Source organism: Salmo salar, chromosome 05 (assembly GCF_965601325.2).
Source record: "Salmo salar chromosome 05, fSalSal1, whole genome shotgun sequence".
NCBI classification, from domain to species: domain Eukaryota; kingdom Metazoa; phylum Chordata; class Actinopteri; order Salmoniformes; family Salmonidae; genus Salmo; species Salmo salar.
The window spans coordinates 35,756,785-35,775,447 of record NC_138295.1 but is presented as its reverse complement, the minus strand read 5'-3'; the positions used below and the strand labels follow the sequence as shown (position 1 = coordinate 35,775,447).

General features: G+C 44.9%; 1 protein-coding gene and 1 long non-coding RNA gene across 3 annotated transcripts in view; both read right to left on the bottom strand.

Moving 5' to 3' along the window:
- Positions 1 to 18,663, bottom strand: part of LOC106604739 (uncharacterized) — a 43,882-nt gene that overhangs the window by 10,656 nt on the left and 14,563 nt on the right. For both annotated transcript variants that reach the window (XR_014392313.1, XR_006769864.2), the window contains exon 2: positions 2,019 to 2,139. This is a non-coding gene — a long non-coding RNA (uncharacterized LOC106604739). The remainder of the gene's footprint in view (positions 1 to 2,018; positions 2,140 to 18,663) is intronic.
- On the bottom strand, positions 16,196 to 18,021 carry LOC106604738 (transcription factor Sox-3). Its single transcript, XM_014199709.3, has one exon. It carries the CDS (start codon positions 17,784 to 17,786, stop codon positions 16,884 to 16,886), a length of 903 nt encoding a protein of 300 aa, XP_014055184.1. The 5' UTR covers positions 17,787 to 18,021; the 3' UTR covers positions 16,196 to 16,883.

Here is an 18,663-nt window from a genome sequence, read left to right as displayed (position 1 = left end):
AGTTTGTGCGTGTGTGTGTGTGTGTGTGTGTGTGTGTAAAAAGGTCTAAGAGGGGTCAGTTTGAGTTTCAAAGCCCCTGCTTGTTCACCCATATTTCACACCATGGTGACGTCTTAAAGCCAGGCCTGGTTGCTTCGCCATCTCTTTCACTTTCTGGGGTAAAAAGGGGAATAGGGAAGTGGGGGGTGTTGAAAGATATGCAAATAGATCCCAGAGGGGATACGAATTTTATGGGTCTAGAATTTAATTCAGCCAACCTGAATAATCAAATGTGGGAACAAAAAAAAACACCTTCCCACCCTCCAACTCCCAAAGTCTCTACCTCCAGCTCCCGCCCTCACCTCAGGCCCCATCTCCCTTCCCTCCTGCCAAGTTCCTCACATATGAGGAGCTCAGTACATCCAAACTCTCATTAGGATCTCCTTACTAGCCAGAAAGAGGGAAGGAAAGGGAGGCACGGGGGTGGGGGCTGGCGTACAGGATCAGGCAGAACATGCGGCTCCTGATTACGACACCATTTTCTCAGCAGGCCGCCCAGCTTCATCCTGGGCCTGTGAATATGGAGTGCAGGCCCAGCCAATCGCCTCAGTGCTGCCTCTCGTTGCTGCTCGCCTAATGGCAGAATTAGGGCCGTTTAAAGTGATTTCATCAGCCTTCGTGGTTTTTCCTTTCGAAAAGAAGATTTTTTTTCCCTCCTTCTTCCAAATAGCTGTATTGTAGTGTGGGGGGTCTGGTGTGCATGGGGAGGGAGTGAAAAGTTCTCCATGGCTGAACATTACAACAGGTGGGGAATAGACAGAGAGCAACGCTACATATGATGATCAACGGGAATATCATGACTTGATATGATTTACATGTGTTTAAGTTGTGAGGCTGAAATCCAAACACGGGGTTCAAGGTAATAAAACACAATGTACCGTAAATTAATAATGTGATTCATTAAACCACTGGGTTACCCTGTGAAAATCTGCTCAAAAATAAGGAATGTTTCAGTACTGTAAGGACCACTGTCATACATACCTGTCCTATCTACAGTACATATCTGATCAAGTTACCGTATTATTAGCTATAAGCTAAACAGACCTGAGCTGCAACACCAGATTGCATAGAGAACAGGCATGTTTAGGGTTAATCAGTTGTTAGCAGTCACTTCATAAAGATGAGTATTGACACTAACCCATAAAGGTTACTTTATGGGACAGCTAGAAAGACCTGCCATACAAATACTGTAAACTTCTTCCCTCTCTGTCTAACTACATTACATATAGTCTAAACAATGTGATATTACACTGTCCCATATCAAAAAGCAGCAGTTAGAAATGTCTTCCCCATGCTGTTTGACGGTGTCCCCCTCCAAACCCTCAGAACACCCCAATCCTTCAGCTCTACGGCCTGGACACAAGTGCTGCAGGTGCATGGGAGAGAATGGAGAGGAGCGGGTTGAGGGAAGAGGAGAAAGGAGAAAGGAGAAAGAGAGGGGTGAAGGGTGGGAAACAGAATGGTCAGAGGGGAGAGGAGAGGGAGCCCACCCCTACACCCCATCCCTCCTCCTTTACCCTTTAACCCCCCCCTCCCTCCATACCTCCCTGCTGCAACACGTGACAGAGTGTGAACTGTGAGTGGTGCCGCCTGGCGCTGGGCGGGTAGGCAGGCATGGACAAGGGGAGGGCGGCCAATGTGCCAAGGAGCCCCTTTCTTCCCAGCCACCAGAGGATCAGTAATGACAGTGTGGCTGCAGCTGTGCACCTCACCACACTCCCAACACAAACTCCCCTACCCCTGGTCCTGCCTCACACACACCACTCAACAACCGTGAGCTCCCTGACCCCCCTGACCCCAGACCACCATGATAGGATCATTGTGTCATCAGAGTTGGAGTCAATTTTATCATAGGAGTGTAAGTCCGTTCCTCAATTGGCAGGAATTTAGATGGCCTTGACCCTAGCTATGGTGTGGGAGTTAGAACGAGAAGTCCACCAAAGCCCATGTCAGAGCCTGAGTGGGCCTGTACAACCCACCTGTCAGGTAGTAGGGTACTCCAGGGTTGCTGCTGACCTGGAGAGGGTTTCTCTGGGTTAGGTGGAGGATTTCCTATGATTATCTTCAAACATACATCTCCAATGGGGTTGGCATGGCTACCTGTAAACAGATTACACAATATCCTGTTAATGTAGCAATAAACACAACGTTTCATGAAAAAAAGGATGTATGCACAAAAGCTAGACGTCATTGCCTTGTCCACAACCTCAAAAGAGTACTAGGCCGAGGTAGACAGAAATACCACAGTTCCTATGTGACCAAAGTCTTTCAGGACAGCATCTATCCTCTGCTAGCTTCCCTCACATCCACTCACCATCAAAGCCTCATCTGCAGCACTACTTATAAGCTGATATGGTGTTGTAGTTTTGAGGAGTCAAATAATGAAGGAAGGCCTTTGCATCTGGTGGAAGGAAAGCTGTATGAGTCACAAATGCTTAGACAGTATGGAGCCACAGAGGAGGGAGCAGTAACTAGAAAGGGTTAAAACAAGATATTTCGTTTTGGTAAAGGATAACAGAGGTGGCTTACATGCTGACCACACTGCCCGCGTTGCATGCGCAAGCCTTGCAAAATAAATGTACACGTAAATGTTATTCAATCATTTCATCCTAACTGCTCGTGCAAGTCTGCGTAGCCAGGCGCTAAAATAGAACTTGGTTCTATTTTTGATGCTTGATGCACTGCAAGTCCCGCCTCTCCCATCTCCTCATTGGTTTTCAGGAGCATATAGCCACCTGGGTGATTGAAAGATGAACTGAGGTCCAGTTGGTGGTAATGCACCTTAAAGGTGGTTGCAAACCACCATATAAAGTCCACAGAAGAAGAAGACTGCGAGAGATTACTAGAAACTAACTAGGTTTCCCCTTTTATCTGTGGATTAATTGTCGGAGTAGAGAACACATGATTTTGTTCTACAATGATCCATAAAAAAAAAAAAAGACAATGTGCATTCCATGTAAAAAACAACCCAATGTTATATCCCAGGACAAATGAGCTGGCAACAACAAGCTAGCTAACTAAATGCCCATGAATGTTTAATGTGTTTCAACCCGTCCCCAAATGAATATAGTTGGTTCAGAGTTTGTTTTGAATTTCAACCTGTGTGTCTTGATCGCGTCTGGTGTGAATGAACAAAATCAGCATGCTCGCGTGCCTGGTGTAGTCAGCATGTTAATTACATCTGCAAGTCAGGAACTCTGCCAGAAAAATTGTATTAGTCACCTGTATTCCCCGTTACAACATACACACACACACACACACACACACACACACCTGTCCTATGTCACTGGAGCCTCTCCCAGTGCAGAGGAGAACACACCCAGAGGGACTGGAATAACAGGCCACTGCAGCTGCAGCACATCGGACACTTGAGTGGCACCGCACAGAGCAGATGTGTTAAAAAGCCCTAGCTAACATCTCTTTATCTCCATCTATAATCTTCATCCATTTCACTACCATCAACTTCTCCTCCTCCACAGCTACTGTTTTACAGGTCTGACAAGTCGGGCGGGAATGGCGTCTAGACTGGCGAAAGTTGACTTTTTTTTCAAAGGGTAAGTCCTCGGCTGAACACAGAGGAGTTATGCAAGCAAGGAGGAAAGCGAGGAGAGAGGGATTCCAATTTACATGACAACTTAGGAAAAATGCTTTTTTAATACTCATTCAGCCCCTAAATCACTCTGCTCCCCCGCTCTTTCCCTTCTTTAGCCTGGGCTATTAAATCACCATCTTGACCCCTGACCTAGGGCCTAGGCCATAAAGAGCCCCCCGTGGGTCATAGGCCTGAGTGTAGCGTTTGAATATGAAATGGCTGGCCTCCGTTGGGCATGGTAACAGCCCCATGCTCTGAGACTACTGAGACACGGGCTGGTCCCCAGGAGAGAGGGTCTCCCGCAGATCAGATCAGCTCAGTAGCCAGGCATTCTCCCTCTCTCTCTGTCATCCCTTATCTATCTCTCTATTGCTCTCTCTCTCCCCCTCGCTCAGTAGTGGATTTACTTGGACTTGAGAGAGAGAGGAAGGGAGAGAAGGGTGGGGAGCGGGGCGAGAGCAAGGGAGAGGAGAAAAGGAGGGGGGCATTTGAATAAGAAACTAGAGGCGATTGGTGTTAGCATGACAAAGGAGCCCGCCATCTCTCCTGATTGGTGTCACAGCTCAGGCACTAAAACCATGCAGGCCCCCTGGGAGGCCCCCTGGGTGGGGTGAGATGGGGAGCACTAGCATGTTTATGCGTCTGAGGTGTGATATTGGGGAGGACAAGCTTCAGGTTAAACTTGATGAACTGTGCACAGCTCCAAAATAGAGAGAAGAGTGAGCATTTCTTGAACAACCAAAAAGTTAAATACAGGCTGCCAAGATTTTTATAAGGAAGAAAAAACAGCCTCCTACTAAACAGATTTTTTCCCCATGACTTTTTTTCCTAAAATGGAAATAAAGCAGACTACACTTCATCGCTTTGACAGGTGAGGCCTCCAGGCCAAGCCCACATTAACGCACTCATGGCAGTCTTGAAGAAAGAGGAGCCAAGGAAGGTGATAGGAAGATCTAATGCACTATAAACACTCCAGAGTGGCCAAGCTGCGCTTTGGCTTTCCTTATCTTCTGTCTTATACTCTCCATCTTCCTTCATGTCTCTTGTCTCCTGCTCCCCACCTGTGGGCCCTCGGCCCTGGATGTCCATAGCAGGCCTCCCTTCAAGTCCCTGCTGCATGCTAATGGCCCCTGAGGTGTGAAGTGCAGATTGGCCCTTGGTGGATGACGGCCTCTGGGCTCCAACCGGGCTGTCAGCTACTGTGTAGGTTTTAGCTACTGCAGGTGGAACCCTGACACCACAGGGACCCTCTCCTCCAATGGGTCTACCATACCTCAGAACTAATGACCAGGGACAGGAGTTTTTCCTGATCTCAAATTACCTTGCCTGGGGGAAAAAACTCTGGACCCTAGTCATTGCCTAAAGCTACGGCCCAGAGTTTTTCTGGTTACGTCGCATAGTCAAGAAAAACTCATGGCCCCACTTATGACCATAACAAGGACAGTACATTGATAAGTGAAGAGGGATCATACAAGATAGCAACCCTGTGGTGCAGGGGGATTTCACAGCTCAATAACTTAAGAGTATTTAATTACAATCTATATTATAATCCGTCCCCATGAGACTGGCATATTGTAACCAAGATGGAGGAGATGGACAGGGCTCTAGTGCAGATGAACTGAACCAAGCTCGGGAGAGACACTCGCCTAATGACACGGTCCTAGAAACAAGTGAGAGAAAACAAAAGGGAGTAGGTGGAGAGAAGGAGAGAGGTCACAGCTCCCTCCAGACAAAGCCTGGGCAGAATGAGGCTCATCTGGGTAGCACTGCCTGACTCTCCAAGACACATCTCCGTCCGGGAGGGAGAGAGCACTGACTAACTCACCATGGCAACTAATCAATAGGTGACAGAGTCAGTCAGAACTGAGCCGCGGCTGAGCTTGTCCCACCTCCCCCCACGTTCCCAGGGTAACCAAAGCTCCCCTCCTCCGTAGGACAGGGCAGGAGGGGACCCCCATAAACCCCTCACAGATCAGGGAGGGAATTTTATCCCCCACTGCACAAGACTTAGTGTGGTGGTGGGGTGTTTGTGGAGGGGTGATGTGTGATGTATGTGTGTGTGTGTATATATATATATGTTTGGGGGGGCTTTGTATGTGTATGGGTTGTGTGGGGGGGATTTGAGTGTGCGTTTGCACACGTGTGTGTGTGTGTGTGTGTGTGTGTGTGTGTGGGGGAGGGTGTTGAATGGAGGGGCGGCATGGGTATTGAGTTTGAGACAGGTTACAGCCAGGAGCTTAATGAACACAGATCGTGACAATACGAATACGATCAGGAGCCATCTGACGGGTCTAAGGCACCGCGCGCCAATCGTGTGTCTGTCAATCTGTGTTCCTTCTCACTGTCCCCCAACCATCACTAATCAATATCTGTGGCCTAGATGAGAGGCCTAATCTGCCCCTTGCGTCGCCCCCTACCTCCATCAACCCCCGCGCCCCAATCGCTGCATTGTAACTGTATCGTCGCTATAGAATCCCGTAATCAGATCGCTGTCACTGGACATATCGCATATGTACCTCGGGCCTAACTCACACACACACACACACACACACACACACACACACACACACACTTGGCCCCGTTTTCTAGGCTCTCAAGACGGGGTCAACTAGGGTCAGATAAATACCACTGCTCTTTGCAAATTAGGTGAAATCATGGTACATGCTCCAGTGTTCGTAGACAATGTGAAATAGGACATATTAGGTCACGCACAATAGGTCTGGTCAAAAAGAGTATGACATTGTTGCCGCCCATTGGTCATGTAACGGTTTGTTACACGCAATGTGCTTTCTGGAATCCACCGGACAGATGTTGCTTTCCGGTTTTGTGGTGAAACAAAGGTGCGGTTGAATTTATTCTGCCACTGTGTTCTTATTGTCTCTGCCTTAGGCCTATATATCACAGTGGCAAGGCATATGAACTAACAGGCTATAGAGCAAACATCGCAATTATCACAACACATGGGTTGTAATATGGCATTTTTTTCCTGGCTTCCCCGGTGATTTTACCAACTCACTACTACTATGTGTTATTGGACCACTACATGGTCAAAAGTATGTGGTCACCGGGGGGCCTCCCGAGTGGCGCAGTGGTCTAAGGCACTGCATCGCAGTGCTAGCTATGCCACTAGAGATCCTGGTTCGAGACCAGGCTCTGTCGCAGCCGGCCGCGACTGGGAGACCCATGGGCCATCGCACAATTCGCCCAGCGTGGTCCGGGTTAGGGGAGGGTTTGGCCGGCAGGGATGTCCTTGTCCCATTGCGCACTATCGACTCCTGTGGCGGGCTGGGCGCAGTACACGCTGACACGGTCACCAGGTGTATAGTGTTTCCTCCGACACATTGGTGCAGCTGGCTTCCGGGTTAAGCAGGCATTGTGTCAAGAAGCAGTGCAGCTTGGCTGGATTGTGTTTCGGAGGACGCACGGTGCTCGACCTTTGCCTCTCCCGAGTCAGTACGGGAGTTGCAGTTATGGGATAAGACTGTAACTACCAATTAGATGCCACGAAATTGGGGAGAAAAAGGGGTAATAAATAAATAAATAAGGATGTGGACATCCTGCTCGTCAAACATCTCATTCCAAAATCATGGGCATTAATATGGAGTTGGTCCCCCCTTTGCTGCTATAACAGCCTCCGCTCTTCTGGGAAGGCTTTCCACTAGATGTTGTAACATTGCTGCGGGGACTCGCTTTGTTTCAGCCACAATAGCATTAGTGAGGTCGGGCAGTGATATTGGGCATTAAGCCTGACTCGCAGTCAGTCTTCCAATTCATCCAAAAGGTGTTCAGGCGAGTCAAGTTCTTCCACACCAATTTCAACAAACCATTTCTGTATGGACCTCACTTTGTGTACAGGGGCATTGTCATGCTGAAACGAGGCAAGGGCCTTCCCCAAACTGTTGCCACAAAGTTGGAAGCACAGAATCGTCTAGAATGTCATTGTATGTTGGAGCGTTAAGATTTCCCTTCACTGTGACTAAGGGGCCTAGCCCGAACCATGAAAACCAGCCCCAGACCATTATTCCTCCTCCCCCAAACATTACAGTTGGCACTATGCATTGGGGCAGGTAGCATTCTCGTGGCATCCGTCAAACCCAGATTCATCCGTCGGACTGACAGATAGTGAAGCGTGATTCATCACTCCAGAGAACGCATTTCCACAGCTCCAGAGTCCAATGGTAGTGAGCTTTACACCACTCCAGCCGATGCTTGGCATTGCGCATGGTGATCTTAGGCTTGTGAGCAGCTGCTCGGCCATGGAAACCCATTTCATGACGCTCCTGACGAACAGTTCTTGTGCTGACGGTTGCTTCCAGAGGTATTTTTTAACTCAGTAGTGATTGTTGCAACCGAGGACAGACGTTTTTTTACGCGCTACGCGCTTCAGCACTTGGTGGTCCCATTCTGTGAGCTTGTGCGGTCTACCACTTTGCAGCTGAGCCTTTGTTGCTCCTAGAAGTTTCCACTTCACAATAACAGCACTTGCAGTTGACAGGGACAGCTCTAGCAGGGCAGAAATTATACGAACTGACTCGTTGGAAAGGTGGCATTCTATGACAGTACCACGTTGAAAGTCACTGAGCTCTTCAGTAAGTCCATTCTACTACCAATATTTGTCTATGGAGATAGCATGGCTGTGTGCTCGATATTATACACATGTGAGAAACAGGTGTGGCTGAAATAGCCGAATCCATTCATTTGAAGGGATGTCCACATACTTTTGTATATATAGTGTATATAGGCTAACGTAGCTCCCTAACCCTGTTTCCCAATCGGCTGTGTATGTGTGTCATCCACCAATTACATACAGTCATCCTCCCAAATAAGTTCAAGTGAATGTCAACAACAGGGCATTCTGGGACACAAACCAAAGAATCCCTGTAGGGAGAACCCTTTAAAAATATCACCTCACTATACCAACCACCCCTAGCGAATTCTACCTTCCAGCCCTGGGTATGATTTGTGTTTGTTATCTTTGTGGACAAAGGGACTGTAAAGCCTGTCTCGTGTTTGATGAGTCTCATAGTCACACATACCAGCCTCACTCTGGTGTTCCTGGGCATCAAAAAACATGAACAAAGACTCCAAAAACACCCAAATGCATCCTTTTACAAACAGCAAAGCTTTCAGTATAGTGATGCAGGTCTTTAGATGTTGTACACGTGAAGTTGTGACATTCTCACTTCTTTCTGGTTGTTTTTGGAGTCTTTGTTCATGTTTTTTGGACGCCCTGGAACTCTAGAATAAGGTTCAGGAAGTAAATCACAAGTGAAATTGCAACAACAAAAAAGTGTTTGGACAAATTAGGTTCCTAAATAATGAAATATTGAAATTGGGAGCTGGGTGTTGTTGAGGAAAGGTAACTCTAGTGACATCTGAGGCATCTGTAAGGTAATCTGGCTGGTAGCATGGCACGCCCCTACACTGGTGAGTCATGGGTGAGGCATGCATAAAGACATGAGTGAAGAGGAGATACTCTGGCCTGCCTTCCAACTATGTCTGAGTGGGCAGGACTATGCTGAGTAAAGCATGCCAATTGAAGATATTAATTAAAATTAAATTTATAAATAAAGTTTGCACATGTTGTCTATCAGAATGTCAATTTCCTCGTTTTTATTTTCATTCATATTTTTCCTGAATAGAATTGACATTTACCCCAACCCTGAATGACTGGATATTATTAGTCACTCTAAGCCAGAGACAGTATGTCTTCATTCTGAGATTCCTCACGCCTTATCAGGAGTCTCAATCGAAGCTGTTGGGCAACAATCCTAGATTAACACTCTGAAAGACTGCCAACTGTTTTCGCCCTGATAACAGAATATCACAGTAAGAAAATGGTACAGGCCTAGAAAGAATATACACAGTGTGTATGTTTGATTGAAAAACAAATAAAACCATTATTTTTAATTGAATTAATTCAAAGAACCATTCCCTAACACGCATGTCTTGACATTTACACCTGATTGCTGTCCAACGTCTATAAACCTTTCATTTTAATCATTTTACCTACTGACATCAATGGAAGTAATTTGGTCCTAAGGCTCTACTCTGATTCTGGAGTGGCGGTGGCTTTGCCTTTCAAGCGTCTCCCAATCTGCATTCTTTGTGTTTGTGTAATGCACGGCAATGCAACCATAAGCTATAATTAACAAGAGACATCTGCATCACGGAGCACGTCTGTTGGTGGCTTGGTGCTTACAGTGAGTTCAGAAACTATTCAGACCATTTCACTTTTTCCACATTTTGTTACGTTACAGCCTATTTCTAAAATGGATTACGTACATTTTTTCCCTCATCAATCTACACACAATACCGCATAATGACAAAGCAAAAACAGAAGTAACTTATTTACATAAGTATTCAGACCCTTTAATATGAGACTTGAAATTGAGCTCAGGTGCATCCTGTTTCAATTGATCATCCTTGAGATGTTTCTACAACTTGAGTGGAGTCCACCTGTAGTAAATTAAATTGGTTGGACATGATTTGGAAAGGCACACGCCTGTCTATATGAGGTCCCACAGTTGACAGTGTATGTCAGAGCAAAAACCAAGCCATAGGGTCGAAGGAATTGTTCGTAGAGCTCAAAGACAGGATTGTGTCGAGGCACAGACCAAGGGAAGGGTACCAAAACATTTCTGCAGCATTGAAGGTCCCCAAGAACACAGTGGCCTCCATCATTCTTAAATGGAAGAAGTTTGGAACCTTCAAGACTCTTCCTAGGGCTGGACGCCCGGCCAAACTGAGCAATCGGGGAGAAGGGCCTTGGTCAGGGAGGCGAACAAGAAACCAATGGTCACTCTGAAAGAGCTCCAGAGTTCCTCTGTGGAGATGGAAGAACCTTCCAGAAGGACAACCATCTCTGCAGCACTCCACCAATCAGGCCTTTATGGTAGAGTGGCCAGACGGAAGCCACTCCTCAGTAAAAGGCGCTTGGAGTTTGTCAAAAGACACCTAAAGGACTCTCAGACCATGAGAAACAATTTTCTCTGGTCTGATGAAACCATCCCTACGGTGAAGCATGGTGGTAGAAACATCATGCTGTTGGGATGTTTTTCAGCAGCAGGGACTGGAAGACTAGTCAGGATTGGGGGAAAGATGAATGGAGCAAAGTACAGAGACATTCTTGATGAAAACCTGCTCCAGAGCACTCAGGACCTCAGACTGGGGTGAAGGTTTACCTTCCAACAGGACAATGACCCTAAGCACACAGCAAAGACAACGCAGGAGAGGCTTCGGGACAAGTCTCTGAATGCCCTTGAGTGGCCAAGTCAGAGCCTGGACTTGAACCCGATCGAACATCTCTGGAGAAACCTGAAAATAGCTGTGCAGCGACGATCCCCATCCAACCTGACAGAGCTTGAGAGGATCTGCAGAGAAGAATGGGAGAAACTCCCGAAATACAGGTGTGCCAAGCTTGTAGTGACATACCCAAGAAGACTCGAGGCTGTAATCGCTGCCAAAGGTGCTTCAACACAGTGCAGAGTAAAGGGTCTGAATACTTATGTAAATGTAATTTTTTTTTATTGTTTTATACATTTGCAAAATTTTCTAAAAACCTGTTTTTGATTTGTCATTATGGGGTATTGTGTGTAGATTGATGAGGGGGGGGGGGAAAGCTACTTAGAATAAGGTTGTAACGTAACAAAATGTAGCAAAAGTCAAGGGGTATGAATACTTTCCGAACGCACTGAATATCCACCCAGGGAGGGTAGGACTAAAATTCTAAACTAAGGTGATAAAATAAAATCTGAGGAGAAAAGACATTTGACATTTTTTACATTTTAGTCATTTAGCAGACGCTCTTATCCAGAGCGACTTACAGTAGTGAGTGCATACATTTCATACATTTCTTCTTTTTTTTTTGTACTGGCCCCCCATGGGAATTGAACCCACAACCCTGGCGTTGCACACACCATGCTGGCATTGCAAACACCATGCTCTACCAACTGAGCCACAGGGAGGGCCGAGAGAGAGAACAGAGAAAATGTCCAATTTCATTTTCTGTTTATTGACTGAGGGCTGTCTATCAGTCAGTTCGGACCATTGTGAGTAAGTGAGTGTGAGTGTCTGGACAGGAGAGGAGAGAGGGTTGGTTGGATGGATGGCTCTCAGAGGGTCAGCCCCAAAGCCCTGACCCCAGGAGGATTTGATGCCATTTTCCCACGCAGGGAGCCAACCTGAGAGGAGCTTGTTAACAACATCTGCCCCAGTTCAGGAAGATTAACCCCCACCACATCGCCCCAACCCCCACACCTCCACACACATACACACACAGACTGACACACACAAACACACCCCTCTGCTGGCTGTCAGTCTTGCCGGTCCCACACGAGGGTCACCTCTCCGGACAAGCCTGCCCCAAGCTGGACACGCAGGGCGCTCCAGGCCAGGCCAGCTGAGATCAGAGGGAAGGACCTCCTGAAGATCCCAGCCATAGCAGATCAATACCAATACAGCCCAAGTCTGCTTCTGGACTGGAATGAGGCCTGATAGACAGACTAAGTCTAACATCTCATCTGAGTTTCTGTCTCACTACAACTGTCACCTACACTATATGGCACAAATCAGTATCAACCCCTTTTCCATGTTGGATGACGCACATAGTGACTGTTTGAAGAGTAAGAGCGTGATTTAGGTATGTAAAAGTGTGTTCATTTTTGGAACGAGGTGTGTCCTGATATAGACTTGCTGAGCAGGTTCATGCCACATAGTAGGCGTGTGATGTCACCAACATCAGTCAGTCGACCTGTCACAGACTTTAAGAATGACTTTTCCATTTATGATATTGATGTAGACGGAACCCTCTAAAAGACCTACTCATATTCCCTCACAACACCTAGTTAACATACTATGACACCCATATAAGTGTGTCATGCCTTATCACAACTGAATGAAAAGACAACAGGAAAAACTGATAGAAATTCAAATATGACACTGAAGCTCTGTAATACAAAAATGTAATACATGTACGTAAGTGGAAGAGAATAAAAAATGCCCAGAAAAAAAAAATGATATTCAAGCATGACGACACACACAAACAGTTAAACACGCATTATCACAAACCAGAACAAGCACCACACAGCAGTAGATAGAATCCTCTGGGAATCCGCTGAATCCGTGTTCTACAGGGGTATAATTAGGTTAGTTTTTGGAGGGGGGGGGGGGGGTTAAACAAACAGGCCCAGTGAGGTCATAGGCAGATGGAAGTGGGGATATGCCTGCACTTGCTGAGTGTGCACAGTGCTCCACATGACAGGCCCTGAGAGAGGCCCTGTGGGCGATCAGCGGGTGGGTGGGGGGGGGGGGGGGGGCTGACGGTGGCCAACAGCACACCACCGATGTTCTCACTGCCAGAACATTCACACCCAGTCAATAGATCAGGGTTTGGCTACTTAGCTACATGTACTGTATACGGTTTTCCAAGATCTCATTTCAGAACTAAATCAGGATTAGCCATGTTATAAGTGTCCTCAGGAGAAACAATACAGATAATAGTTTGGCTACTTAGCTAAATGTACTGTATACGGTTTTCAAAGAACTCCGATGGGAAAACAATGCATTACACCCAAATGCACCAGAAAAACTTTGATAACTCTTACATCAAATGAAGCAGTAGATCTTTGATAACTCTTGCATCATATTTCCTGTAGGGCCTTGCTATCCTAATGGAAAAGTACAACAGAACTGAATCCTCCCCGGTTATCAAACAAACTATGAGGGCTGGAGGCCGCTCCGCTCGGGGATCACATACCAACTGACTGATCTAGCACATTTTGACAGATGGCACAGAACCACCATTCTCTCTGACTCCGGCTCAGTGCAAACACCTCCGACATGGCCGACCGGGGAGGGAAAAGCTGCTTAATTGCAAAAAAATTACTTGAAGAGGGTGATTAGCTGACGGCCGGCCGCTAGCGCACTAGAGTGATTTAAGACCCTTTCAGTGAATGCAGGGAGGTCTGGATAATCTTTCCCTCCACAAAGGTGCGTGGGGCTAATCCAGGCCGCTTTGCTGAGCTGTGGATCAAATCCTACAGGGAGTGTGGGAAGGCCAGCGGGACAGCCAACGCTCCGGCCCTCTTGGTGGCCAGGGTGGCCTATCCCAGGGTGCTTTGCACCAGTATAGACCTGCCTGCTTGCTCCATACCTCTGCTGTAAGGGTGTTGGACAGAAGGAGTGTGCTGGAATGCCAAGAAACAGGGTCTCAGATTGTTTTGTGTGTGTGTGTGTGTGTGTGTGTGTGTGTGTGTGTGTGTGTGTGTGTGTGTGTGTGTGTGTGTGTTATAAGTAGTAAGGAATTGCATCCAAATGGTCTCTATCCCTTCTTTAAGTATTTTACTTCCTAACAGCAGCAATTCCTAAGCAGAAACCTGAAGGAAACCTTTTCTGTGTATGAGTACGAGTCGGTTTCACAGTCAAGCGTTTTATTCAGTTTGTCAAGTCACATTCAAAACAAGGATGACTAATTAAATTACATCATATTTAAATTATTTTATTTAATCTAATACTTTTCTGCTTTTGAATATTCTGACAAAAAAACAAAAATAATTGTGTCTGGAAATGAAGTATTTGAAAAAGCTTAATGAAGCTTATACTTTGTCAATAAAATGTATAGACCAATGAATTCCTACATGAATTGTATATTTTGCTTGTTAATTCATTTATTCAAATAGTATTGACTAATATATGACCATTCACACTCATTATCCAACCAATTGAACATGTTGATGATAAACCGTATGCAATAAAGGAATGGATTTACAGGTATAGGCCTATATCCACATTGTATCTGCTACTATTGTAGGGGAGAGTGGGGTAAGTTGAGCCAAAGGGGTAAATTTGTTTCTAGGAAACCATACAGAAACTTAATAATGTGACCAAATATTTGTAATTTTCACCAAATCAAATTAATTTAGTGTTAGATGTTTCATTATGCTTGTATCTGAACCAAAGGAGATACTTTTAAGATGTTTCTATATATCAGCTGGGGGTCTCTATAAGCCTCAATATGAGGTCCTAAACCTAGCATGAAAGTGCATCCTTGTTGCAGCTGTGTGGGCTAATCAAAATGTTTGCCTTGGGGTAAGTTGAGCAAATGCCCATGGGGAAAATTGAGCCAACGGTTGAGCCAATGGCAAGTTGAGTTGAGTTTTCTTCCCAGGCGTAATGCAATGCATTATCGTAGGGATATGAAGTAACAACAGGGCCTATGTTAAACGTGTTTTAAAAAGTAAAATATGTTAGGTGATAAGCCTGTTTTAAGCTTAAACTTATAAAAATACAAAAAAAGAGATTGTGATTGTGTTGAATTATTTTTTGGAAATAAAGATTGACATGGTTTTTAAAAGGTAGTGGTAATAGTTAATTCTGTACAGAAATTTTAAGGCAGCTTAATTTACCCTGTGCCAAGAGACCAGTTTTCAAAACTGTAATGTTTACATGAATTCTGATTATTTCCAGGAATACACATAGATATCTTTGTTAGAAAGAATACTATCTCTGCCTTGTCAGAGTGATGCTGAATGTAAAAACGACTCAACTTATCCCACTCTCCACTATAATATGTATGAATGTAAAATGTTGATATACATTGATCCAAAGTCAATATTGGAAAGACTTGAGAAAGACTGCTGAATTCCAAGGTGTAAAAATGAGCGGTATAAACAATTACATTATAAAAGAAAGTCAACACAACTTTCATAGGTCACCAGCTTGGCAGTTGTCACCATAACTTATCTGATTGAATCATTCAGAGGCACATTCCATAAAATAAACTATAGACCACAGTAAATATAACTTACAAACATTCCCTTTCGAAATGAAAACTATATTGAGTAGCCTGCATGGTTTGGTAAGAAACTAAAGTTATACTATTGATTAAAGCTGTCCAATAGGCCTAGAAGCAAATCAGTAAGAAGTTAAATTCAGGACAGAGTAAATTAAACAATTTCCCGTCTCAGATAAGTATGGAAAAATGTCAGCAATAACTTGGAATGGTTAGGCATACTTTTTATAGGGCCATTATCTTTTACATTGAGATATTGAAAAGGTGCCGCGTTGTTTTCCTATGTCCCAACAAAATTGTACAAGTCAGTAGGCTAATCATTGATACCCCTTATTTAGGAATAGGCCTAGATATTCATGGAGTCAAAAAAAATGTACTCTGCAACCAAAGTTAATTAAAATAGGTGTATATTTCGATAATTGGAAGAGATTTGACTAGTCATTAAATTTAACAGAATTACCCAAAATATTGGGCTACGCGCTACTTTAGACCTAGATTTCACATTTTGTTTACAGTAGGCCTTTTTGAGGAAAACTTGAGTTATAGAGCGCGTTCATCCAGCATGTTTGAGTTTATTAGTCACACTTCGTTACACCCATCGTCTAAGATAAATCACTTGCTGTTCAATGTTATGCTCATTTCATTCTGAGGCGGCATCTCCTAGGATACTTGACAGATTTCACCCATCAAACTCACGTCATATCCCCTATAGACAAGTACAACACAGGTGGCTCATACCCCACACAAATCACCAAAAAAACATGAGTCAGTAATCTTGTTTCGTACAAATTTATTCATCATTTAAGAATAGAGGATGGTCTTAAAGTAGAAACGTCAGTTTTAAATAAAACCTCTTGGCCCATGATATGGGTTAACCTGACACTGTCAAAACATCACAGAAAGGGAAATTGTCACAAAACAAAAAAGTGGAACATGACGTAGGCCTACAGAGGGTTCACAAGCTTAAAAAACAACGTACTATAAATAAACTAGCGCTTGCGACCCCGCACAGTCTTACATTTCATTAAAACCTAGGTCATAAAGAAAAAGACTACAAAGATTTGGACACAGCCGACACAAACGGACATTCTACAAATTAAGTGTAAACATTTATGATCCAACTCTCCATCCAGCTTTTCTGAAATACAATGGCGTCTTCATGAGGCCACAAGCCTTTTTCATAGAGAAAAAAAAAATGGCATTAAAATATAGAAGTCCATTTCTCCTACAGAATTTGATTGCGTATACTCATGATAAAAGACTCTTTGCAATGCAATTTACTCTGGTGGGCTCAACATTCAACTTCAGTCCAGGATATGTAGTTTTAAAAATGCTTTTAACATAGACAACTCATTGAGATAAAAAATACAATTTCATTGTTTTAAACAAAACTACTGAACGTCGACTCTTTTAGCAATCAAAATGTTCAAGTATCCGAAGTACTTAAGTTTAGTCATTTTTTCAAATGTGGGTTAGGGGTAGCGTTCCGTTCACGCCAGTCCCCGCGGTCTGATAGTGCGGATGTACACTGTGTAACCGACTGGTCTGAAGAGAAGAGTGATCCGCGCCGTCTCCACCCGGAGGCAGGTACATGCTGATCATATCCCTCAGATCCCCCAAACACGCTCTCTGGGAGTGGGAGGTAATCGCCGGTGGAGGTGAGCTCGGCTCGGTCTTGCACACGGAGGCCATGGAGCCCAAGCCCATGGCGTTGGAGGTCTGCTGTGTGTATGCTGGGGACATGCTGTACGTGGACGCTGCGTTCATGTAGGTCTGTGCCGAGGACATCATGGGGTACTGAAGCCCTGCCATCTCATACCGGTGCATCTGCTGGATCTGAGGGCTGTTCATGCTGTGATGCGGAGGGTAGGCCAACTGGTCCTGCATGAGGGAGTACGCACTGTTTGTCCAGCCATTCATGTGAGCGTAACTGTCCATCCGCTGTCCCACCGAGACGCCGTTGTTAACAGCGTTGGCACCTGGCGCCAGAAGTCCTCCTGGCAAAGAATACTTGTCTTTCTTGAGCAGGGTTTTGGTCTTCCTGCGGGGACGGTATTTGTAATCCGGATGCTCCTTCATGTGCATGGCGCGCAGACGCTTGGCCTCGTCGATGAAGGGTCTCTTCTCCGCGTCGGTCAAAAGTTTCCAGTCTGCACCGAGCCGCTTGCTGATCTCAGAGTTGTGCATTTTAGGGTTCTCTTGTGCCATCTTTCTCCGCTGTCCACGGGACCACACCATGAAAGCGTTCATAGGCCTCTTCACCCGGTCCTGGTCGTTGGCACTGTTGTTCTTGTTGCCCGCAGCGGAGCCCGAATTGGACTGCGGGAGCGGGCTCTTGATCTCGGTTTCCATCATGTTATACATTCAAACGGCTTTAAAATGTTCACTCTCAGGCGCGGAAAATGTATAACAAAATACCCTCAGACTAAAAGAGAGGTAGAAATAGTACTGACCACCAGTCTCATGTGAGGAAAAAAAGTTGTCAAAAGAAGCTTAGGTATTGCTAGTTTGCCAGGTGCTTCCAATGTCTCACTTCTCGTCAGCAAGCTCTGTTCACCACCGCTCTAAAACAGAACTCTGCAAACTTGTCCGCCAACCTCAGCTGTTATTAGTGCCTGGGCCATGTGATTTGGATTGACAGTGTAACAATAAGTGGCTCTCGACCAATCACAGCGCTCTGTTTTGGGCAGAGTTAGAGATATATTCAACTTTATACATAAAGAACACGTTATAAGGCAGTTAAATTCTATTTTAGTTCATCAAAGTAATCAAAGTGTACTCTAAATGTATATCTGTATTTCGACATGTTAAAATGTAAGTTACATGCATGAAAAGTTGTAGAATATGTCTGAAACCTGACTGAAACAAACGGAATCTTAGCCTGTAGCGTTTTAAAATAAAACGAATACATTTGATGGAACGGATCACGTCGACAATTTAAGTTGATCATCAAATATATTAGCCTAATGGTTCAATATATAGGTTGGAGTTTGTAAATTGCATTTGTAAGTGCTATACAATTTTACACGTAACACTTGCGTATAAAACTTTATTATAAATTAATTATGGCACACCCTGTCTATATATAGAGCAAATACGCCAGGCGTAACTTCTTAATTTGTAAACGGTCTTGGTAAAGAAAAAGGTGGAAATCAAATAATCCCATTCAAGTGGCGACATGGAGGCGGGGTTCCAAAGGGCCTAAATGAGTGCAAGGCAAATATCGAGGCAGAAAAGTGGT

Coding starts and splice junctions, on each gene's coding strand:
- LOC106604738 (XM_014199709.3), bottom strand. CDS start 17,786: ATGTATAACATGATGGAAACCGAGATCAAGAGCCCGCTCCCGCAGTCC.